Source organism: Microcaecilia unicolor, chromosome 8, assembly GCF_901765095.1.
Source record: "Microcaecilia unicolor chromosome 8, aMicUni1.1, whole genome shotgun sequence".
Lineage (NCBI taxonomy): Eukaryota > Metazoa > Chordata > Amphibia > Gymnophiona > Siphonopidae > Microcaecilia > Microcaecilia unicolor.
In genome coordinates, this window is record NC_044038.1 from 89,218,167 (window position 1) to 89,244,439 (window position 26,273).

At 47.8% G+C, this 26,273-nt stretch overlaps 1 protein-coding gene across 1 annotated transcript in view; it reads right to left on the bottom strand.

The window, feature by feature from the left end:
• Window positions 1-4,096: 4,096 nt before the first annotated feature.
• LOC115476488 (interferon-induced transmembrane protein 2-like) overlaps window positions 4,097-26,273 on the bottom strand; it is a 48,937-nt gene continuing 26,760 nt past the window's right edge. Inside the window, exon 2 of the mRNA XM_030212885.1 lies at window positions 4,097-4,647. Coding sequence (XP_030068745.1) covers window positions 4,411-4,647 — 237 coding nt within the window. The 3' untranslated portion in view covers window positions 4,097-4,410. The remainder of the gene's footprint in view (window positions 4,648-26,273) is intronic.

Below are 26,273 nucleotides of genomic sequence, written 5' to 3' on the forward strand. Positions count from 1 at the left end.
AGCTGCCCCCTTTGCCCACTGGTAAAAGCAGCCCCTTCAGTTGTATGATCTCCTAGAACCACACAACTAAGGTAGCAGCTAAAAGAACAGCTGCAGGTTCATTAGGCAACAGGTCCTCAGGAGGAGGAGGGAGATCCAGCAAGCTTGGGCTGCCTTCCAGCTTAGAACTTCCCCAAAGAGGCCGAAACGAGGCCAGGGAGTGGAGTAGGACTGCTGGCAGGTAAGTAGAAGTGGCTTCTAATTCTCTAGTGGAGGGGGACGCATCCCAGGTTGCCAAAGAGTGATCCGGTCCTGATTTTTCCCCACTGTATGCATGCTGATACAAATCCCTGAATCCAGTGTGACAAACCAAAACTAGTTCAAGTGTCCTGTTGATCTGGGCTGAGCTGGCAACCCTGGAGATTGGGGGCTGTGGATGATAGTCCTGTGTCCACACTAAGTGCATATGACACATTTGAAAGACCATGTGTATTGGGAACTCTGAGGTATGTGTATACAGGGACAAATTTACATAGTAAATGACAGCAGATAAAGACCTGAATGGTCAATCCAGGCTGCCCAACAAGATAAACTCATTTTCCATGGTATGTGATACTTTATATGTATACCCGAGTTTGATTTGTCCTTGCTATTCTCAGGCAGTATTGCACAGGTTCGTCAAGTCTTTGTAAAAATTCAGTAATCATGTCACAAAATACTGTAACTAGTTTATATCCCTGCTGAACATTATAGGGGGAATTGTGGTATTATACATGCCAGGAACCAAGTAATTTATTTGGATTTTGCTCACACCTTTTCAGTAATAGCTCAAGGTGAATTACATTCAGGTACACTAGGTATGAGGGGGCTGCAGCTCCATAGGTTTTGAAGAACGAAAGGGGGAGACACAAGTGGTTGCAACGTGAGCTGGAGGAACTGAAACCTGCACTCCCCCCGTTACTGGTTGTAAATGGAGAGGGGCAGCAGGTGGACTTTTCTTTTACTAAAAGCTAGCAGCCCTTGAGGTTGTTGACCTAACATCCAGTAAGACTGTACTTGATGTTAGGGTTAGAACCATGGCACCTGTGTGCAGGTTACCTCATTTGCTCTGGCAGTGTGCTGCGGCCATATTGCTACCCTTTGTATATCGGCTTCTATTCTCCCTTCTTTGGCCAAGTTTCATGTGAGAAATAAAAATTCAACTACCCCCCCCCCCCCCCCAATGCAATTATCTAGTGCTTTGTCTCTCCCAAGCATTTTAAATTCTTCTTGCTCCCCCCCCATCTCTCTCTCAGCTTGCCAGCTGATTGGATGTTGGGCAGCTTGGTTGGTTTTGAATCAGGCTGGTGCCTGGCAGACAGGGCTGGCTCAAGGGACCATGGCACCCTCCTCCTCCAGGCCTACCTTTAAAGGCAGCTTCCCCCCTTCTGAATACCGACAGCATTTCACCTAACGCTATCAGCATTGGTCCCATGTGTCGTCCCTGTGGTGAAACACTGTCTCTGTTTAGGAGTGGAAAACTGCCTTTAAAGGTGGAAGGGGGAAAGGTGACCTGAGACAGAAAGAGGAAGGGGGTTGCCAGCTCTTCTTTTTTCCCTACACACACAACGCCGCCAGGTAAGCTCTGAGCCAGCTTAACCTATAGGGCAAGTGACATCACAAGCACCCTGGCACAGAGCCTCACCTGGTCTACAGAATAAGTGGCCTGCTGGCAACTCTTTAAACCAGCAATGAAGTTACCACTACTCTGCTGCCAGACTCCCCACTACTAATACCACCCCAGGTGTGGACCTTCTTTCATGAAGCAGGGGCCAATCCAAATTATGGTGGCAGAGGCTGCAGCAGCAACAGACTAAGGGAGCATAGGCCAGGGACAGACCCGGTATACTCACAGCTCCCATGCCCCATCTCTTACTAGCTTGCTTATAGGAGCTGGAGTCCAGGAGCAGAACAAGTGAGCTCAGTTCATAGACTGGGAGCCTTTACAACCTGTTGCTGTTGCTGCCGCAGTGAGGCCTAGGACTGGCTCCTGCTTCATAAAAGCTGTGGAAGGAGGGATGAGAAGAAGGGCAAGAACTGAATGTTTTGTGAAAGAAGGAGCTGAAGTTGGGAAGGGCCTTGAGACTTGTTTTATTTTTCTAAGTTAGAAAATCTAACCCCCTGAAGCAGCATTGCAAACTTAAGCTGGCTGCCATGTCTGTTTGCCAGTCCCTGCCCACCACTTTTAAACATACAGCTCTTGCAGTAGGCAGGAAGATGCTAAAAATTAAAGGTTTAAATGTAAGTAGATGAAGCTGTAGTTTGTGCAAGTACTGAGGTAGATGAGTGCCTTGAAGATGTAAGAGGAACAAGATAGAGTACTGTACCATTTGGCCTTGGATCCTGCCCTTTGTGGAGCAGAAAAGAAACGCAAGAGAACATGTTCTATCTAGGCTTGAGTCCAGGGACTTGCTCCATTCCTAAGGACAGTGTCTAATCACTGGGAGGGAGAACATGTCAGAACTGGATGACAACTAGGTCACTGACCTGTTTCTATTTTCACTTCTGCTCTCCCTCTTTCTTTCATTCTGGGTATCTACTACTACTACTCCTTATTTCTATAGCACTCTAGATGTACACAGTACTATACACACTATATGGAGGTACTTTCTCTGTCCCTAATAGGCTCACAATCTAAATTTTTGTACTTGGGAAAATAGAGGGTTAAGTGACTTGCCCATGGTCACAAGGAGTTGAAGTGGGCACTGAACTTGGTTCCCCAGGATCTCAGCCCATTGCACTAACCATTAGGCTACTCCTCCACTCCCTCTTGTCTTGTTCCTTTCCACCATCTTGATATCATTATGTCTCTCTCTCACATTCTTTCCTTTGCTCTGAGTGTATCTATCTCTTCTTTCACTATCACATTCCTGTTCACTTTCACTGCTCAGGTTTGTCTCTTCTCTTGTGAGACAGCTAAAACAAACTCTAAACGGAAGACTTAGATGTTGGTTTGGGTGGGGGGGGGGGGGGGGGGGGGGGAGGGTACACTCACTCCTTCCTGGCTACATTTTCTCCTATTTACAGAGGACGGTTGCCGCGTGATCCAAATCCTAATAGTTATGCAGGTCTCAAGGTCACAGGCTCTATCACAAATATCATGCAACCATCAGAAGCTCCTCTCCCCTGCCTCTTATTGTGTGTACAGTGTATTCGCACCTGGAGCAAGAGCTGGGGGGGGGGGGGGGGGGGGCGGCGGCTGTACTAGCTCTAGGAAGTTACTTGTCTTTTGGAAATGGCTGAATTCAAAGTATTAAGGTGTTTTATCATAAACTGAAGAAATACTGCAGTATACCGTTTAATCCACACACAAATCTGGCTGTACACAGGTGCTAGCTAACAAATCACTTTTACACCAGCTCTACATATAAATAAAACTTCTGTATTAGTGAGCATTTTCCCCATAAGGGTACTTTTTTCATTTTGCTTCCTGATTCTGGACTACTGTTAAAGTGTTACAGGTGCCAGTTATATTTCTTTCTTTTTTATGGTATGGTACGATAGAGGGGTAGTCCTGGTGAAGGAAGACCCCATTCTAGCACTGGTAGGATAATGGCTGTCAATAAGTGCAGAATGCAGTGCCACAAGGCCTGTTGGTAGAAGTAGGCCAAGTGGGGAACAGCTCATTTCTAGGACACATGGATGAACGAAAATACAGTGGCTTTGGCCAAATGCAAAAGAAAAAAAAATGCTTCTTTCAGAGGCAATACCTCAAGACTTATTTACAAGTAACAGCAAAATAGCCAGCAGGAGAATGAAAATTTGGCTGTTATGAGCATTAATGGCTAATTGTACATACTCCATGAAGGCCAAGTATAAGCATAAGGGCTTTATATGTGATCAGGACTTCACCCCCTTGATGAGGATAATTTTAGTACCAAATTGTGTTAAACGTCATTCTACAAAACACCAATATTTTATTATTCTGCTTCTTGAAGCTGAACCTTGGACTAAATACTGAGCATGAGAGAGGGAAGTGTGAAGATGTGAAATGGTATGGGGCATGAAGCCCTGTTCTGGCACTCACTGATGGTTTAATAAAGGGGTGCCAAGGAGACAAAGAAAAACATCTAAAAGCTCAAGAAGGAGGAAAGCAGCTTGTTTAATAATACATTCAACATTGGATTGGAGCTGTACTGGCACATTGGCTACTCAAATATATCAAGTCCTCTTCCTTAATAAAATGTTATTGCTCAAGCTGTCCCCTTCCAAAAGGGGATTCTCTTACTCTGTCAAACAGATGGTACAATTACAGAGAGATAAATGCATTTATGGTTAACAAACACAGTGAAGCTGTTTTTATGAACAGACAGAATCCTGTAGATGCTGGCAACAGCGTCTGAAGTTAGTTAGGAAATTCTTCAGAAGATTTGCTTATACTTTGGCAGCGTCTTACTGTAACCCTGAGGCAACAGTTCCTGGAACTGACTGGAGAGCAGCCGAAGGAAATATGTCTAGTTTAGAATAAGAGTAACTTCTTGACTGCATTACGAATAGATAGACCTTCAAGGGAACATAAACGAGTAGAAGACATATCCCGATTCCCAGGGCCCACATGTTCATCTTTTTAGCCATCAGCGAATTCCTCTGGGCTGCAAACACCTCTCCATGTTTATTGCATTCCCGAGTCTGTGGGGAAAAAAAAAAGGAAGCAGTTCAGAACAGATGTTTAGATTATATCTTTTTATAATATATCCCTCAAATGTTGGAGGTCATCTTGAACGTTAACAGCTATGAATCCTAATTGGAAAATAGATGGTATATAAAACATGAATAGACTAGAATTATGTTTATGTTTAATAGGATTTGATATACCCCCCCCCCCCCTTCCTGAAATGAGGTCAGAGCAGTTTACAATAAAAATAATGGTAACATATAACTACCCAAGGGAAAGAACTCCAATATATGACAGAAAAGCAAACAACCATAAGACCAATCATACAAAAAAAAAAAAAAAAAAAATCTTCCTTCTTTTTTTCCTTTAAATTAGACTCTCTAATGCTGGAGTTCAAAAGCGGAATTAAAATAAAAAGTTCTCAGAAGAAAAGACTTCTGTTAAACGCTATTATTTACCATCAACGAAAATTCAGACAGTAGATCAGGAGGGTAACCAAGCAGTTTTGGGTCCTTCTGCTAGTGCAGATTTGACAGTTTTCTTAGAAGATTCTACGGACTCTCAGCTAGGGCCACCCTCTTTAATACCTTTTTCTACGAAGTCAGTCTGCTGTTTTAAGAACATATTTTAAAAGAAGTCTATGCTGTTTTGTGGGAAGCCAATTTAAATCTTCTCAGATATTTCCTGGAACACCCAAGTATTAAGGAAAGCTTTTCTGCCTTTGAAGTGTAGGGTTTTGGCTATAGGAGCAACATTTTTTCTTAGATTCCCATATAAGAGTTATGTAACATTTCAGGTGACACAATATTTATGTTATGACTCTTCTCAATTGGAATATCAACAATAGTTTGAAGAAAAAGATCACTAACAATTAGTTCCCACTCAAGACAAAAATAGTGAACAACAGCAGCCTGCTAGTATATTCAGGGAACAGATCCCTATATCTTTTAGACGGAGGGAAAAAAGAGCCTCAGTTAGTGCCGAAACCAGGAAAATGTTCCAAAGAACTATGTATTGCAAATGTCCTTTCAGCTATGTTCAATCAATCGGCTCACAAAATAAACCCTCTAGATTATTCAATTATGAGGAATTTTTCTTTTCTGTGTTTGTTTATATCTTATTTGTTACTTTGTTTTCTTAACAAGCTAAATACCACTGGCAGGCGTAGTTAAACACCTTATATATATCAATCATTCCAACTGCATGGAGCGAGCATTAGAGACCATCCCAACTGGGGGGGGGGGGGGGGGGGGGGGTGCCCGTTTCACGTCCGCTTCTTCGGGGAAGTCCTGGAACAGTCTCAAGCTCACTGATAGTGCTCTCATTTGTTTCATGGAATGCAGTGGTATATTAAAAAAATATCAAGTGCATTTTTATATTTCTATTATTTAAAAGAGAGGTATTGAATAATGATATTACTATTATTTAAAAGAGAGGTATTGAATAATGAGGGAAGAGCTACCTTCATGCAGAAGTTCTGTCCACAGTCAGTCTAAATGTGCCAACATTTTCCAATTCTGTTGTATATATTTCTTCTTAAAGTCTGTTTGGATGTAAATTGCATGTTTTCTTGCTTTTTTTTTTTTTTTTAAATCTATGTCTCACGGCTGTGTGTTTGTATACAGATGAGTCCCATTTATTCACATGTTTAATTGCCTTTTTGATGTGCTGACACTGTGAAATTTGAAATGTCAAGGTTCCAAGGCTCTATTGCAAGCAGCAAACATAGCTAATAGGAAGTCCATTTTACAAACTATATTGTCTTATATAACATCTTTGAAGGAGTCCAGACACGGCAAGTCTATGGTAGTCTCAGTTCCTAAACCTGGATTTCAGGGGTTTATAGTTTGCATTGACAGTTTGCTGATGCTCTATGACTTCCTGATTGGTAAATCTGAATATCAAATGAGATTTCTATGTGCCTTTAAAGTAAGCCAAGACCATCTGGAGTTATTTTTTTGGTAAAATTCAGCATCTTGGGGGCTGTAACAAGAAACCATCAGCTGAGTTTGCTTTGGATAATGTGGGATATAAATGTGAAATAAATAAAACAATAAAATCCTTGCTCAAAGCCCACCTCTTCAATGTCGCTTTCGGCACCTAACCATTGTACCTCTATCCAGGAAATCTAGCCTGCCCCCAATTTGATTGACTGCGCTTTTTTGTCCTTTAGATTGTAAGCTCCTTTGAGCAGGGACTGTCCTTCTTTGTTAGATTGTACAGCGCTGCGTAACCCTGGTAGTGCTTTAGAAATGTTAAATAAATGTTAAATAGTAGTAGTAAAATACTTTATCCCTCACCTTTTAAAGCACTGCCTATCCAAATGGATCACCTTTAGCCTTTTTACAGAAGGACCATGCATAGGCAGTCCATTATTTCTAATAAGCATTGCATATTGTTTTAATAGGCATTTGCTATTGTTTTGGATGACTTGATATGGCTGCTAGCTCTGCCGACTGGCTTCAGCCCACAGAATGGGCTAAGCACGCTCCTGCCCTCTCCTGTTCCCTCTCCAACTTCAATAGCAGATGAGATGCAGAAGAAGCATGGAAGAGTCTGACACAAGGACACCACACTTCTACTGCTGAATGAAAATACCACAGCAGAAGGAAATATCCCTACCTAGCCACAAGGGAAGGGAATGGAAGGGAAGGGGGAGGCCTTGAAGGATATAGTTTCCATCCCAATTACGACCTGTGGTAGAGGGTAGCAGAGAAGAGAGTGGGCCAACAGGAGAAAAGTAAGAAAGCTGCCAAGGAGTGGAGACTACACAAACCATTTTGTATGTGGCAAGTCCTGAGGAATTTTTCACTCCTTATTCATTTCATCTCATTGGATTCATGTTTGTTTGGTTTTTCCTTAAGAGGCTGATTCACCCACAGAGGTTGGTGAATACATATACAGTACTACTGTGAAGAGGACATTCAGCCACTGTTTAGTGCATTCTTGAAGTGGGCCCAGGAAGAGAGATCTGAAATGAGTCAATGTCTGATCATCACTGGGCTCATCTGGCCCATCCCCAAGGGTTAGTCACTTGCCCCTGGACATGACTGTTATTCAGCTCCCCAAAGGCCCCTACGCCAATCAATTTCCCACTGAACTGAAAGATATCTGTACAAGCAACTCACCACGCTACCCACAGATCAACAGCACTCACTCATTCAGGCATGCACAGTTCAGATCAGTGTTTTTCACTGCAAGACCCGGGGCCCATTGGTGGCCCCATCATCCCTAACTGTGGTCCCTCACTCTTTTCAAAGTACACAATCTCCTCCCATCTTTTTGTCAAGTCGTACTGCTATTATACCTCTGTAACAGTTATTCTATTTAACATCTGTATCACAAAGCTATTGATTAGTCAGTTTTGTGCTGGTCAAAATCCCCCTCTATTCTCATAAGATGGAGAGCACCATATAATAAACTCATTGTGAGCTACGGTAACATTATGCCTTACCGGCTGATTGTCTTTCCTTTACTAGCAGCAGATGAATCCAGGAACTGGTGGGTTGTGTCCAACTACCTGCAAGTGGAGACTGTCGAAGGCAATGATACCAGACAGCCAGCTCCTCCTTCAATCAGTATATGTCACATCACAAAGCAGGAACACAAACGCGATTATAAGCCTTCCTCACCAATGAACAAATAGAAAACAAACTATAATGCACTGAACTTGAAAATCAGTCTTACTGCATTCTCACCTTCTTCCGTTATATATTCTTCTTCTTCCTTTTTTTTTCTTTAATGCCAGGAGAGAAAAAAACAAAACAAAACACACAGCAGGAGAACAGCAATGGGAGGGATCCTGGAGTCATCTGCTGCTAGTAAAGGAAAGAAAATTATCAGCAGGTAAAGCATAAAAAACATAAAAAAAAAACTATATTACAAAAATGAAATTGGACCAAATTACAAGGACACACACAAACTTTTCCAACTCGTGAATAAACTGCTAAATACCACTCCAGTCACGAACAACAGCACAGATTTTCCAGAGGCAGAAAACCTTGCGAAATACTTCAAAGAGAAAATAATACAACTCCGACTCAGAATACCTACCAGCTCCATCGAATACACTACCTTATTAGACTGCCTAGACCCAAACCCTGGAGAATACCCAGCAGATAGGATCTGGAATGAATTTGAAACAATATCGGAAGATTTTATCTCCAAAAACACTTAAAAGATACGCCAAATCACATTGCAAACTAGACATATGCCCAAATAAAGTAATCAGCCCCCAAACACTTCATCACAGAGCTAATGAAACACGTGAACTTCATGCTACAAAATGGACTCTTCCCAATGGAGAAAGGAAGCATTCTACTTACCCCCATACCCAAAGACACAAAGAAAAATGCGAGCGAACTAACCAACTACAGACCAGTCGCAGCCATTCCTTTAATAACCAAAGTAACAGAAGGAATGGTAACCAAACAACTCACAGAATATCTAAACAAATTCTCCATACTGCACGACTCCCAATCAGGATTTTGTTCTAATCACAGTACAGAAACAGTATTAGTTATGCTCATGACGAAATTCAAACAAACAATTGCAACCGGCAAGAACATATTACTTCTACAATTAGACATGTCCAGCGCCTTCGATATGGTCGACCATAGAATCTTACTACACATCCTGGAATACTTCGGCATCGGAGAAAATGTTCTTAACTGTTTTAAAGGATTCTTAACCACACGCTCATATCAAGTCACATCAAAATCGACCACATCTACCGCATGGACACCTGAATGTGGAGTTCCACAAGGATCTCCCCTTTCACCGACTATATTCAACCTAATGATGACACCTCTGGCCAAACAACTATCCAACCAGAACCTCAACCCATACATTTACGCCAATAATGTAACGATTTACATCCCATTCGATCATGACCTAAAAGAAATTTCTAATGACATCAACCAAAGCCTGCAAATCATGCACTCCTGGGCAGATGCCTTTCAGCTAAAACTCAATGCAGAAAAAACCCAATGCCTAGTACTTACCTCTCAATACAACACGAGCAAATTCACCACCATCAACACACCAAAGATAAACCTACCTATCTCGGAAACCTTAAAAATCCTTGGTGTCACCTTTGATCGACACCTAACACTTGAGAATCACGCGAAAAACACAACCAAAAAGATGTTCCACTCAATGTGGAAATTAAAAAGAGTAAGACCATTCTTCCTGAGGACCGTCTTCCGTAATCTGGTTCAATCTTTAGTCCTTAGTCATCTAGACTACTGCAACTCACTTTACGTTGGCTGCAAGGAGCAAAATACAAGAAACTCCAAACAGCCCAGAACACGGCAGCCAGACTTATATTTGGCAAACCAAAATATGAGTGCGCAAAACCCCTACGAGAGACGTTACACTGGCTCCCACTCAAAGAGCGCATCACGTTCAAAGTATGCACCCTAGTACACAAAATCATCCATGGCGATGCCCCAGCATACATGTCAGACTTGATAGACCTACCATCCAGGAATGCTAAAAAAATCTTCTCACACATTCCTCAATCTTCATTTCCCCAACTGCAAAGGTCTAAAGTACAAACTAATACACGCATCAACCTTCACTTACATGAGCACACAGCTCTGGGACGCATTACCACGTAACCTAAAAGCCGTCCATGAACTAACCAACTTCCGGAAGCTACTAAAGACCCATCTCTTTGACAAGACCTATCACAAAGACCAAGTCATGTGAAATTCTACGACAAGACCTATCACAAAGACCAAGTCATGTGAAATTCTACGACAAGACCTATCACAAAGACCAAGTCATGCAAAACTCACTTATACCATGAATGTAAATCAAGACCTCTTGTCTCTTACTCTAACGCTTTCCATCACCATCCAACACAAACCCTGCTGTAACCCATAAGCTTAACCTCTTCTCATTTCCATTATCCATGATGTATTGTAAGCCACATTGAGCCTGCAAAGAGGTGGGATACTGTGGGATACAAATGCAATAAAATAAATAAATAAATACCTTCCTTAGCAGCAGATGAATCCAGGGATTGGTGGGATGTACCAAAGCAATCCCTACCAAGGGTGGGCCGCTGCTGCCCCCCTGAATAGAACCGCTGCTCCAAAGGAAACATCTGAGCAGCCACATCCACCCTGTAATGTTTTGTAAAGCTGTGTTGTGAAGCCCAACTAGCTGCCCTACAGATCTCATCCAGAGACCGAACCCCTGTCTCAGCCCACGAAGCCGACTGCAACCACATGGAATGCGCCTTCAGTGCCTCCGGCAGGACACAACCCATCAACATATACACAGAAACAATCGCCTCCTTAATCCATTGGGAGATCGACGCTTTAGACACCGCGTCCCCTCTACTGGAAGGACAAAGAGGTGATCCAAACACCTGAAGTCATTGGACACCTGCAAATAATGGAGGAGAACCCTCCAAACATCCAGAAGGTGAAGCATTGAGCACTCTACAGGATAATCCTCCTCCCAAAAAGGAAGGAAGAGAGGTTGATTGAGATGAAACGCTGAAACCACTTTAGGCAAAAAGGAAGACACTGTATGCAAAGTAACTCTAGACTCAGAAAACTGAAGAAAAGGATCTCGGCAGGATAAAGCCTGAATATCAGAAACTCGGCAGGCTGACAAGATGGCCACCAAAATACTGCTTTAAGGGCGAGATCCTTAACATAAGTCTTCCGCAATAGCACAGCAGAAACCCTCTACAAGGCACAGAGAACAAGATTAAGGCTCCAAGGAGGGCAAAGTCGCCACAGTGGAGGGCAGAGATGCAGAACCTCGTTCAAGAAATGCACCACATTGGGGTACGAAGCCAGAGAAGAGCCAGACACCCGCCGCTGGAAACAGGCCAAAGCAGCTACCTGTACCCAAAGGGAATTATAGGAGAGACCCCTGTAAACCCTTCCTGCAAAAAGGCTAACAGTTGAGGTATGAAAGCCTCGAAAGGAGAACAAACATAGGATGCACACCAAGTCTCAAAGGTGCGCCAGACTTGAGCATAAGCAGAGGAAGTGGACCGCTTGTGAGCTCGCAGCAAGGTTGCTATCACCCCCTCCGAATAGCCTTCTTCAACTGCAACCATTCAAGAGCCAGGCCATAAGGCCAAAGCGGGAGGGATCTTCCATCTGCACCAGCCTCTGGATGAAAAGATCAGAGCCACAAAAAAGCGAACCAGATCTGCATGCCAAGGATGTCGAGGCCAATCAGAATGACCCACCTTCTATGGCCTGTGATCCTGAGAAGTACTCAGCCGATCAGCAGCCAAGGAGGAAAGACCCTCTTCCGGCCAGAGCTGAAGTAGAGCATCCAGCCCTGACAAGCCAGCTTCTCTTCGATGACTGGAAAACCTTGGCACCTTGAGGGGACACCATCAGATCCATTTCTGGTGTTCCCCATCTGCAGCAAATGCGATGAAATACCACTGTCGACTGTTCCCACTCTGCCGGATCAAGGAGATGACTGAGAAAATCCGCGTGCACACTGCGCTGATCTGCAACGCAAGCCACTGACGGCAGAGGGATGTGGGTCTTGGCCCACTCCAAAAGACGAAACCGCTTGGCCACCAGAGCTCGCCTCTTGACCTGCCCCAATTGATATATGCCACTGCAGTCGTGTTGTTCGACAGCACTTGAACAGGCTTGTTCACCAGTGAATCCTGAAAGGCTCATAAAAATGTTCAGGACCACTCAAGCTCCAGACAGTTGATTGGCCACACCGCCTCCTGAAGCGTCCACAGTCCCTGTGAGTGCCGATGGAGACAGCCCAACAGACTGACATCCGTGAGCACCACCACCCATTGTGGAGTTGCCAGAGACATATCCTTCCACATAAAGGAATTGCGGAGCCACCATCTCATGCTCTGGCACACCTTGGGCAGCCACGGAAGGTGCCGTTGAGGTCACATGTGCACTCATGCCCATGGCACTACTTCCAGGATGGCCGCCATTGAGCCCAGCAGCTGGACATAGTCTCCAAGCTCGAGGACAGGACAAGCCCAGCAGACTGCACACCTTAACCTGAAGTTTGACCCTCCTCTCCTTCTCAACCTTGAGCCATGTCAAACCAGACTCCCAGGTAATCCAGACACAGGGACAGAATGAGGTGGCTCTTCTGAAGGTGCCCAGCCCAAAAATTGTAGGAAAGCAATAACCCGAGAAGTGGCCCGATGATTCTCAGACGTCCAGATGGGGTGAACTCTGATGCCCTCCTTCCGCAGGCATGCTGCTACCACCACCATCACCTTGGAAAAGGTGCAAAGGGCAGTGGCCAGGCCAAAAGGCAAACCTCGGAATTGGAAATGCTTACCTAGAACAGCAAAACTGCTGATGAGGAGGCCAAATAGGAATGTGTAGGTACACCTCCTTGAGGTCCAGCGCCATGAGAAACTCTTGGCTGAACTGCCACCACCACAGACCACAGTCTCCATGCAGAAATGCCGAATGGCTAGGCACAGGTTTACCTTTTGGAGATCCATTAGGTGGAAAGAGCCCCCCTTTTTGAGGCACTACAAAATAGATCGACAAGCGCCCAGCGCGTGTCTCTGACAGAGGCACAGAGACTACCGCCCCCAGGTCCAGGAGAGACTGCAGTGTGGCTTCAACTGCCACCCGCTTGGCAGCCGTGGCGCATCTGGACTCCAGGAACTGTGCACGAACTGGTGAGAACTCGATTCGGTAACCTTCTCTGACAACGTCTAAGACCCACTGTTCTGAGGTGAATTTGGCCCATTTCTCATAAAAGAGTCAGCAGACTCATTGTGAAGGACAGGCACCAGACCTCTGCCGCACTGCAGCACCAGCAGGGCGCTTCTCACTCTGAAAGCAAGAGCGCTGCTTCCTAGGGTGCTGGAAGGTCCCTGAAGAGTGACCCCCCCACGGAGACTTGATCTCATCCTCTGGAAGCTTCCGAGACTTAGGATTGTCCAAATTCTTATCTTCTCCAGTTCCTCTCCAAAAATAAGTTTGGCCTGAAAGGGAAGACACATCAAACACTGGACGCCAAATCTGCCGCCCAATGCCGGAGCTAAAAAAGCTGCCGAGTGAAAACCGTCAAGGCCATCTGCTTGGCTGAAGCCCTCAAGAGGTCATAAAGAGAATCAGCCAGATAAGCCAAACCGATTCCATGCAGGACAAGGAACCTCCAAAGGCCGGAGCCTACCCCTGGTCCTGATCCAACGCCTGCTGCAACCAGGTAGGCAAGCCCTGGTTGGTGTAGAAACTACAGACAGAGACCTGTAGGTCTAGCGCTAGATCCCTACAAAAGATGAGTTTAAGGTACGCCTCCAGAGTCAGTCCTGCATGTCTTCCAAGCCATACCTCCCTCCACAGGGAGGGTGGTCATCTTAGTAACTGCAGTGACCAAGGCTTCCACTCTAGATAGGGCCAGCTTCCCCGTTTGCTCCACTGCAACCGGGTAAAAGCCAAGACATAACTTTGGCTACCTTCAAACTTCCCTCAGGATCAGACCACTAGGCCAAAAAAAGCCCTAGAATGGCAGCATGCATTGGAAAAGTCTTAGAAGGCTTCCTAGTGCTGACCATCTTGGGACTGACAGTAGCCACAGCTTGCGCCTCGGGATCTTCAATGTTCAAAGCTTCCAGTGAATGACAGAAGAGCGACTAACTCATCCCGGTGAAAAAGGCAGACTGCAGAAGGGTCATCAGACTCATCTTTTAACTCATACATCCGGGATGGGGTAGGCATAAGGATCTCCCTGAGCCCGTAGCCACCGACAGGAGTCCAGAAGAAGGTTCCACAGACCCTATGTCCGAACCAGCTGAGATGTCGCCATTTAAAAACTGGATCCTCCGGGGAAGGATGCAGGGCCACCTCCGACCATGAGCGGGAGTCCCGGGGGAGGGGGGGCTACAGGGAACTGTGATGGGGGTAAAGCTCTCTTCAATAAATAAGCCTGATGGAGAAGAACGAAATCTGGAAAGAAAAACGCCCCCGTCATCAGTCCCCGAAGGCAGATCGGAAAAACCTGCAGGAAGCCTCCCCAGAAGAAGAGACCCCCCCCCCCCCCCCCCGCAAAAGGCGCCAACGTGCCGGAGTTGGGAGGTACGGGAAAATGGTCACATGTACCTGAATCATCAGGGCAGGAAACAGGCCGTTCAGGAGACAGACCTGTAGGGATCGTTTCCTATCTCACCTTTGCTTGTCTGGGGCCTATACCAGCCTGAACCATTTTTTACTACGACTACTAAACATTTCTAAAGCGCTACTAGGGTTACGCAGCGCAGTACAATTTAACATAGGACAGTCCCTGGTCAAAGAGCTTACAATCTAAAGGACAAGTGAACAGTCAGTCCGATAGGGGCAGTCAAATTGGGGCAGTCTGGATTTCCTGAAAGGTAAGAATTAGGTGCCGAAAGCAGCATTGAAAGGTAAATTATGTATCATACCTGATAATTTTCATTCCATTAATCATAGCTGATCAATCCACAGACTGGTGGGGTTGTGTCCATCTACCAGCAGGTGGAGATAGAGAGCAATCCTTTTGCCTCCCTATATGTGGTCATGTGCTGCCGGAAACTCCTCAGTATGTCGATATCAAAGCTCCATCCGTAGGACTCAGCACTTAGAGAATTACACCCACAAAAGGACACTCTGCCCAGCTCACCACCGCCGAAACGGGGGAGGGGAATTAACCCAGCTCAACCCCACACAAGTGGGGGAGAGGAATCCGTCCAGCTCATCCCCGCGGAGCGGGGGGAGGGACACCACACCCGCCGATGCGGGGGGGGGGGGGGGGGATCTGGCTTATTCTGCAACCGCGGGAGGAGCTGACTGACCCTAACACCGCCGAAGCGGGGAGGGGTACAAAGCTGCCCTATAGCCGCACGAAGCGGGAGGGAGCACCGGCAGAATTTAGGTATCAATCCAGCCCCGTAAAACGGGGGGGGGGGGGGGGGGGGGGGGGAAAAGAGAGGAATGCAGCAGCTCACTGTAACACAAAATCGTCTCAACTCCTGAAGAATCCAATTGAAAAAACTTGAACACGAAGTCCTCCTGAACAGGAACTGAAGACTAAACTTGCACCTGAAATGCAACCAGAATATAAACAGTACAGATATCTGGGAGGGGCTATGGATTGATCAGCTATGATTAATGGAAAGAAAATTATCAGGTATGATACATAATTTTACCTTCCATATCATCATGCTGATCAATCCATAGACTGGTGGGATGTACCGAAGCAGTACTCACCCAGGGCGGGACACAGAAATCCCTGACCGCAACACTGAAGCTCCAAACCGGGCCTCCGCCCGAGCAGCCACAGTCAAGCGGTAATGTCTGGAGAAGGTATGAGCCGATGCCCAAGTTGCCGCCCTACAAATCTCTTCCAAGGAGACGGACTCGGCCTCTGCCATCGAGGCCGCCTGTACTCTAGTGGAGTGAGCCTTCAGCTGGATAGGCGGCACCTTCCCTGTGGCCACATAAGCCGCTGCAATGGGTTCCTTGACCCATTGTGCCACTGTAGGCTTGGCAGCCTGCAGACCCTTACGAGGACCTGCGAACAGCACAAACAGATGATCCAACTTCCGGAATCATTGGTCACTTCAAAGTATCTGATGATGACTCGTCTCACATCTAAATATTTGAGAGCAGAGTACTCCTCTGGGTAGTCCTCCCTACGAAAGGAGGGTAGATAGAGCTGCTGATTCACATGGAAGCGAGGACCAATCTTGAGCAGGAAGGAAGGCACTGTGCGAACAGACACTCCTGCCTCAGTGAACTGCAGAAAGGGCTCTCGACATGATAGCGCCTGGAGCTCGGAAACTCTTGTGGCTGAAGCGATAGCCACCAAAAGACTGCTTTAAACGTCAATTCTTTCAGAGATGCCCTCGACAAGGGTTCACAAGGCGGCTTCTGCAAGGCTCTTAGCACCAGATTGAGATTCCACGCAGGTACCACTGCGTGCAGAGGAGGGCGCAGGTGAATAACTCTCTTGAGAAAGCGCACATCATCTGGCTGCAATGCCAGGGAAACACCCTTCAGGTGACCCCTGAAGCAAGCAAGAGCCGCTACCTGGACCTTAAGGGAACTGAGCGACAGGCCTTTTTCCAGACCTTCTTGCAGGAACGCCAACACTGATGAAATTGGAGCAGTGAAGGGAGAAAGTGAGCCTGCCTCACACCACGATGCAAAGGTACGCCAAACCCTGGTGTAATCAGTAGAAATAGAGCGCTTCCTCGCTCTGAGCATAGTGGCGATGACCTTGTCTGAGAAGCTCTGCTTGCTCCTACGCTGCCGCTCAATAGCCAGGCCGTAAGACCAAAGGGGGAGGGATCCTCCATCACCACGGGACCCTGATGCAACAGGCCCCGCTCCGCTGGCATCTGCAGAGGTCCATCCACTGAGAGCCTGATCAAGTCCGCATACCAGGGACGTCTGGGCCAATCCGGACTCACCAGGATTATCCGGCCCGGATGCTTTGCCACCCGGCCTAGCACCCTGCCCAACATGGGCCAAGGCGGGAACACAAAGACGAGCTCCTGAGTCGGCCACTGTGGGAGAAGAACATCTACTTCCAGAGATAGAGGGTCCCGTCCTCTGCTGAAAAAGCGCGGCACTTGGCAATTGGCTGAAGACGCCATCAAATCTAGGCTCGGCTGGCCCCAGCGCTTCGTGATGTCCAAGAACGCCTGAGCAATATTCATGACTCCCGCAATGTTGGCCGCCGACAGCTGTTCCAGGTTTGCTTCCGCCCACAGGCATAGCTACATGGCCTCCTTGGCTAGAGGGGCGCTTCTGGTACCTCCCTGGTGATTGACATAGGCCACAGCCGTGGCATTGTCCGACAAGACCCGTACTGGCTTCAGCGCCAGGCCCGGGAGAAACTCCAAAGGCGCCAACCGAATGGCTCTGAGTTCTGGGAGGTTGATAGACCACTCTGTCTCTGCAAGGGACCAGAGCCCCTGCGCTGTCCTTCCCAAGCAGTGGGCTCCCCAGCCCCACAAAGAGGCGTCCGCCGTGACAAAAAACCCACTCCGGGGTCACAAGAGGCATTCCTGCTAACGGCTTGTCTGGCCTCAGCCACCAGCTCAGCGCCTTGCGCACCGCTGGATCCAAGGGAAGGCGCACAGCGTAATCCTCCGAAGCTGGAGTCCATCGCTGCAGCAGAGAGAGCTGTATAGGTCTCATATGGGCCCTGACCCAGTGCACTACTTCCATCGTGGCCGTCATAGAGCCCAACAGCTGCCCATAGTCCTGAGCCCGAAGAGAAGAGGCTGCTAGGAACTTGTCCACCTGAGCCTGAAGCTTGACAATCCGATTGTCTGGCAGGAACACTCTGCCCACTTGGGGGTCGAATCGAACCCAGATACTCTAGGGACTGAGTCGGGTGCAGCTGGCTTTTCTCCCAGTTGATGATCCACCTCAGGGAGCTCAAAAGAGCAATCACCCGGTCTGAAGCTCTGCCGCACTCTGCATAAGAGGGGGCTCGGATCAACCAGTCATCCAGATAAGGATGGACTTGTACTCCTTTCTTGCGTAGGAAGGCCGCGATGACCACCATAACTTGGAGAAGGTCTGCGGAGCAGTAGCCAATCCGAAAGGGAGGGCTCTGAACTGGGAGTGTCCTCAGAACTGCAAAACGCGGAACGCGTTGATGAGGAGGCCAGATGGGAATATGCAAGTAAGCTTCCTTGATGTCCAAGGATGCCAGGAACTCCCCTGCCTGTACTGCCGCTATAACAGAGCGAGAGTCTCCATTCGGAAGTGCCGAACTTCCAAAGCCCGATTGACCCCTTGAGGTTGAGGATAGGCCGGACAAAACCTCCTTTCTTAGGTACCAGAAAGAAATGGAGTAACGTCCCTTGCCAGAGGATCTTCTGGCACCGGAACAACCGCACCCAGGCGGATCAGATTGTCCAAAGTCTGCTGCACTGCCACAGCTTGACCGGAGACTTGCAGGGAGAGTGCACAAACCCGATTCTTAAGGCTTGTAGCCGTCTCTGATGACTTCCAGCACTCAAGCGTCCGAAGTTACCCTGGTCCACTCGCCCAGAAACGAGGATAGGTGTCCTCCAATCTGCTCTGGCCATGGACCAGCGCCCCGTCATTGGGTACGAGACCCTGGGGGAGGACCGGAGGAGGCACCTCCGGGACGGCGGTCTCTGCGAAAGGAATGCTGCTTGGGGGAGAAATTCCTTTTGATGGAAGAGAGGGCAGAGGAGCTTGACTTGCCCGGGCAATACCGACGGGCTTCCTGAAACCATCCTTTGGAGGAACCGGGGCGGGCACCATTGGCCCGAGCCCTGACCTCCGGTAACCTCTTGCCTTAGACGTGCCGAGATCGGTCACAATCTTGTCCAGCTCGACCCCAAAGAGCAGCTTGCCTTTAAAAGGCAACTTAGCCAGGCGAGACTTAGAGGCGTGGTCAGCAGACCAATGCTTCAGCCAAAGCCACCGCCGTGCAGAGACTGTCTGAGCCATACCTTTAGCCGAGGCTCTCAAGACATCATACAGCCAGCCTGCCAAGTAGGCAAAGCCCGATTCCAGGGCCGGCCAATCAGCCCTCAAGGAAGGATCCGAGGGGGAAGCCCGCTGCGCAAGCGTCTGGCACGCCCTGGCCACATAGGAGCCACAAATTGAGGCCTGTAAACTTAAAGCAGCCGCCTCGAAGGACGACTTTAAAGCCGCCTCCAAACTCCTGTCTTGGGCGTCCTTTAGGGCCATGCCACCTTCCACCAGCAACGCCATTTTCTTAGTCACCGCAGTGATTAAAGAATCTACGGTAGGCCCAAGAAAGGCCTCCCATTCACCTTCAGGCAGAGGATAGAGGCGGAACATAGCCCTAGCCACTTTAAGGCTCGCTTCTGGGAAATCCCATTGAGCCGAAATCAAGGTGTGCAATCATGCACGTGCAAGGTTCTAGGCAGGCGCTTAGTCCCCCGCATAATGGCAGAGCCAACAGAGGCTGAGGGAGAGACGTCCTCCGGAGAGGAACTCTTCAAAATGCTCATGGCCTGCACTAACAGGTTGGGCAAATCCTCTGAGCGAAAGATCCGTGCTGCAGAGGGTTCATCCGCTCCATCCGAGCGGGAATCCGTCTCCTCCAAGGAATCCCCATAGGACCGTTGGGAGAACTCAGATACGCTGCCTTCATCTACATCAGAGGAGACCGAGTCCTCTAGGGCCTGGAAGTCCACCCGAGGGCGTATGCTTCCGGAGGCCTCAGCCCCTTGATCAGAGGGGGGAGCCGGGGCAGTGTTTATCATAAGAAAAGCCTGATGCAGCAGCAAAAAGAACTCAGGGGAGAAACCCCCTAGACTGTGCACTTCTGTCGCCTGGGCCACGGCCCTAGACGCACCCTCGCTCGCAAGAGCGGGGGAGAAACATGCTGCACATCCAAAATGGCATCCGGCGCGAAACTCCGAGAAGGAGCCGCGTGGGAAGAACGACGCTTAACTTTCGCCGCTTTCTTGCCGAATCAAGGGCGACCATAGCATTAACGTCTCCCAGCTCGAGGGCGGCCCAAGAAGAAGCCGTCCGAGCAGAGTGGCCGGCCAACATGGAGTGGGCGAGCAGCGGGGGATGGGCGCTTATGGCGGGAAAAACCGCCGCACCGGAGGAAGAACCGGGACACTGACCGGACTCCAAACTGATGCCCAACAAAGGCGATTCAGGCTTTGAAAACCCCCGCATCCCCGCTAGACGCACACACGCGGTCCGGGGAGCGAATCTTCGCACCCTCGCCCTCCGACGCCATAAGCCACGTGGAGACCGAACGGGGAACCCCCTGCCCGCTATAAAAAGGTAAAATTACCTGCTTCTCGCTCCGAGCTGTAACGAACTGGTGTCCCAGTGAGCAGCTACAATAAACGTTGAAATAAACGTTGAAATAAACGCCCTTAAAGGACGTCAACATTTTTTTTTTTTTTTTAACGGAGCCAGCGGGAGGGGGGGAGAAAAGGAGGGACCTGGAACCACCAGGTTTGCACTTGCTCAAGAAGAGCCCTCAACCCCAGGTACTCAACAAAACCTAAAGATTAGGCTTGGAGACCTAGCCAGAGCTGCTGCTGTGTGTGACCACCACCTGCTGAGATAGAGAACATACTGAGGAGTTTCCGGCAGCACATGACCACATATAGGGAGGCAAAAGGATTGCTCTCTATCTCCACCTGCTAGTAGATGGACACAACCCCACCAGTCTATGGATTGATCAGCATGATGATATGGAAGCATATTTTTATAATATGGATACTACAGCCTGTGCCCTGAATACATTTGTAATTATCAGAAACCAGCTTTTCTACAAAGGAACATTACTGCTGGGCATACCAAGATGACTTCATCCAAGGACACATTGTTTACTGCAAACTAGCCTTCAGTTATCTCCTGAGAAGAGCAGAGGAGCATACCTCACAGACACCATGGCTCCAAGTTTTTAATGAGAATTAAGAGGGAGGTTTGCTACCGTCTGATAACAGTTTCTTTGCTAATAACAAAGCTCTTCATAACCATGACTTCTGCTGGACAGAATTACACTGTTGTGATTGGTCTATAGGTATCATCTGACCCAGAAAGATGTCAAAAGTTGGAATGAAGAAGAAGAAGAGAAAGAAGAAGACCAGAAGACTTGTTGGCAGATGAGAGAGAGCAAGAGACTGATTTTCTAAATACACCAGTGAACTTCATACCTTTTAACAAACTACAAGGTCAGCTAAGCTAAAATACTAGGCTTCACCCGAAAGATTGTGCTATCAGTATAAGAGTTCAGACATTGGATTTTATTCATGGACTGAGAGACTCGCTAGGGCTTCAGCACAAGTCTCGGAGAAGCAATCCGATTCTTTACCATTGGCAGTCTGCAATATGGACTGCAGAGTAAGAGAAAAGCAGGATATATTACCTATGTGGTCAGGGGATAGTTAGTCCATGGTTTTATCTGACGGACTGGTGGTCAGTGAATCATTAGCTGCTAAGTGTATTTTGCACAAGACACATGTGTAAGTACTCATAATAATTCTTAGGATATTAGTGGTGTGATCAGTTGTATTATTTATCCATATAGTTTTTGGCTAATCATATATCTTTGTATATATATAGGTGATAAGATTGTTCTAGCAAAAATTAAATTATTTTTTGTAATTTGCTTTGCATTTGCCACATACATTATTTTTATACCTAATAAAATAATTTATTCCATCTGTGGCACTGTTCCTTTCATTGGTACAGCTAGTTAGGAGAAGAGTCTGAGGACAAATAAGAGGTGCACGCAGCCCTAGAAATGTGTCTAGAATAATTGCTATTTAATAGTGTTCTGTCAGCCAAGTATCTCTAAGGATATAGTAGAAGCATAAACTCCTAATATATAATCACAGACCTTCACTCAATCCAGAGTCTTGGTACACCCAGCGAGTCAGACACCTACCATCTGTCACGGGTGGCAATGGCAGACATACTTTTTTTTTTTTTTTTAGCTTTCTCAGTTTTGGAGTGCATGAGGTAGATCAAAATTGCTTTACTTGCTCTAGAAAAGGCACTGAGACTCAAGAGGCTTTACAGACTCCGTCGCCATGCACAAACTTCCCCACAACAACAAAAAATAATGCCAAACATTCACCAGGAGTGACGCGCTAAACCTGCACACAGCGGGAGCTCTGAAGGAAGGCTGCCAGCGGCTCTACCCAGAGGAAGCACAGACTGCAGGAAATACCACTACCCTGCCTGAAGCTGCAAGGCTCTCCCTGAATAGTGCAGTCTCCAAAATGTCTCCTTTTTTTTTTTTTGCAAGGCTTTGTTGTTAGTGAGGAAGGCTACAGGCTAAAAGGCAGCCCAGAGAAATGGGTCCACAGGGTGAGGCAGGGACCCAGCTAACAAAGTATGTCTCCAAAGCTGGCCACCAGACCAAGCACTCCCCCAGGCTCAAATGGCTCAAAGGGCCCAGGAGACAAATCCAGGAGCTGCTGAGATGCCATGTAAGACCTGCTGGAGACAGAGATAAACTGATTGAACGGGGGTGCTGGCCACCTGGTATCACTGCCTTCAACTTTGTACTCCATCTCCACCTGCTGGTAGATGGACACAACCTACCAGTTCCTGAATTCATCTGCTGCTAAGGCTAAGGAAGTGTTGCTAGAAAAAAAAACAGAATCGCTGTTCAAAAGGTGGCACCACAGACAGGTGTAAGGCAGCTGGTTATCTTGCAGTACAAGTGCCTACATGGATTTCCAAAGTCTCTTGTTTATATGGAGAAATTAGGACTTACCTGAATTTTCTTTCCATTAGTTCTTCACACTATTCCAGGACAAGTGGGTAGTTATGTCCATCAACCAGCATGTGGAGATAGAAAATATAGAACTGAGCACCACTACATAGCTACTACTACTACTTAACATTTCTAGAGCGCTACTAGGGTTACGCAGCGCTGTACAAATTAACAAGGAAGGACGGTCCCTGCTCAAAGGAGCTTACAATCTAAAGGACGAAATGTCAAGTTGGGGCAGTCTAGATTTCCTGAGTAGAGGTGTAGTGGTTAGGTGCCGAAGGCGACATTGAAGAGGTGGGTTTTGAGCAATGATTTGAAGATGGGCAGGGAGGGGGCCTGGAGTATGGGCTCAGGGAGTTTGTTCCACGCATGGGGTGAGGCGAGGCAGAAAGGGCAGAGCCTGGAGTTGGCGGTGGTGGAGAAGGGTACTGAAAGGAGGGATTTGTCTTGAGAGCAGAGGTTACGGGTAGGAACATAAGGGGAGATGAGGGTTGAGAGGTAAGGAGGGGCTGCAGATCGAGTGCATTTGTAGGTTAGTAGCAGAAGCTTGAGGAGTGGCCTAGTGGTTAGGGTGGTGGACTTTGGTCCTGGGGAACTGAGGAACTGAGTTCAATTCCCACTTCAGGCACAGGCAGCTCCTTGTGACTCTGGGCAAGTCACTTAACCCTCCATTGCCCCATGTAAGCCGCATTGAGCCTGCCATGAGTGGGAAAGCGCGGGGTACAAATGTAACAAAAAAAAACAAAAAACAAACAAAACAAAAAAAACTGTATGCGGTACCTGATTGGAAGCCAGTGAAGTGACTTGAGGAGAGGGGTGATATGAGTATATTGGGCCAGGCGGAAGATAAGCCGTGCAGCAGAGTTCTGAACGGACTGAAGGGGGGGGGGGGGGATAGATGGCTAAGTGGGAGACCAGTGGAGTAGGTTGCAGTAGTCAAGGCGAGAGGTAATGAGAGAGTGGATGAGAGTTCGGGTGGTGTGCTCAGAGAGGAAAGGGCGAATTTTGCTAATGTTATAGAGGAAGAAGCGACAGGTCTTGGGTATCTGCTGGATATGCGCAGAGAAGGAGAGGGAGGAGTTGAAGATGACACCGAGGTTGCGGGCAGATGAGACGGGGACGATGAGGGTGTTATCAACTGAGATAGAGAGTGGAGGGAGAGGAGAAATGGGTTTGGGTGGGAAGACAAGAAGTTCGGTCTTGGCCATGTTCAGTTTCAGGTGGTGGTTGGACATCCAGGCAGCAATGTCGGATAAGCAGGCCGATACTTTGGCCTGGGTTTCCGCAGTGATGTCTGGTGTGGAGAGATAAAGCTGGGTGTCGTCAGCACACAGATGATAGTGGAAACCATGAGATGAGATCAGGGAGCCCAGGGAAGAGGTGTAGATTGAAAAAAGAAGGGGGTCCAAGGACAGATCCCTGAGGGACTCCAACAGAGAGCGGGATAGGGGTGGAGGACGAACCATGAGAATGTACTCTGAAGGTACGGTGGGAGAGATAAGAGGAGAACCAGGAGAGGACAGAGCCCTGGAACCCAAAAGAGGACAGTGTGTCGAGAAGTAGGTTGTGATTGACAGTGTCAAAAGCGGCGGATAGGTCGAGAAGGATGAGGACGGAGTAATGACCTTTGGATTTGGCGAGGAACAGGTCATTGCAGACTTTAGATAGTGTCATTTCTGTCGAGTGTAGTGGGCGAAAGCCAGATTGAAGTGGATCGAGGATGGCATGAGAGGAGAGAAAATCAAGGCAACGGCTGTGAACGGCACGTTCAAGTAATTTGGAGAGGAAGGGTAGGAGGGAAATGGGGCAGTAGTTGGAGGGACAGGTAGGGTCAAGTGATGGTTTTTTGAGGAGAGTTGTGACTACAGCATGCTTGAAGGTGTCAGGGACAGTTGCAGTGGAGAGAGAGAGGTTGAGGATAAGACAGATGGAGGGGGTGATAGTAGGAGAGATGGTGTTAAGTAAGTTGGTGGGGATGGGGTCTGAGGAACAGGTGGTACATAGCTCCCTGCTAGCAGCTCAGCTCCTCAGTATCAGTCCTCAAGCAAGGAAGAAAGAATGTCCAATCAGGCACATGGTCAGCAATCAACACATCCAGCCCCAAGAACCATCCGAAGACAAGGTCCCTGGAAAACAGGATACAAAGACCGTGCATAGAGCCACCAATCAGGGCGTCGAACCATGGGAGGGCTCCTGGAATAGTGTGAAGAACTAATAGAAAGAAAATAATCAGGTAAGTCCTAATTTCTCCTTCCATTACGTTCATTCCCACTATTCCAGGACAAGTGGGATGTTCAAAAGCTATCCCTACGAGGGTGGGAAGCCGAACCTGCCACACGCAGAATTGACACCCCAAATGCAGCCGCTGCCTGCGTGGCCCCCACTATACCATCATGCTACTGAAGGAAAGCAGGGAAGCCCATGCCTCTGCCCTACAAATATCCATCAGAGAAGACAACGAAGGCTTTGTCCGAGATGTAGTCACACAACCAGGAGAGTGTGCCTTCCAACATGAGAAGAGCCTCCCAGAATACAAGCAGAGACCACGGCCACCTTCACCCACCGGGCAAAGGAAGCCATGAAACCCAACTGCTGTTTACCAAACTGCACAAAAGATCTATACGAAAGGCGGAAGACATCGGAAACCTCGAAAAAACACAAGAGTCCTATGAAAGTCCAGAAGTCTGCAAGAGGCATATAGACGACTAAATAAAAAGAAACCAACAAGCACTCGGGCAAGAAGGACGGTACTGCCCGAAAGGACCCTGCCTCTAAAACAAAGACGGAGAAAGGGGTCCTAAGAAGGAGCCTGAAGTTGCAAGAAGCAACAGGCCAATGGAAGCGCCCTAACAACACCGAGTTCTACGTGAGAACTATCAGGATCACCTAGCGACGGGGCACAAATGGAGAGTGCTGCAGCACCCGAAGGACCAGCATAAAATCCCATTTGGAAAAGGCAAGCGAAGGGCAGCGTAAGCGACCCACACCTCTCTGAAAATGAATCACAACCGGAAGAGCCGCTAAAGAAGAGGTCTGCCAACGACCCTGAAAGCAAGCAAGGGCTGCCACTGGAACCCACAAGGAACCCAGCACTAGCCCTTGATACTCCCTCCCGCAAAAATGCCAGCAAATGGCCCAGGGAGGAAGCAAAGTACTGGCAGGCGCCAAGGAAGAAGAGCGCTTCCTAGCCTGCAACAGGGAAGCCAGGACTGAAACCAATAATCCTTCTTCCTCAGCCGAGCCCTCTCAAGGGCCAGGCCATAAGACCAACGGGAGAAGAATCCTCCGTGACCACCAGGCCCTAACAGAATCTCAAACTTGAGGGCATCGCATTAGCTCCCCAACTAGGAGGTTCACAAGATCTGCATAGGACTGGAGCCGTGTCCAGGCTGGAAAACAGGAGCACTGTATCCCGTAGGGT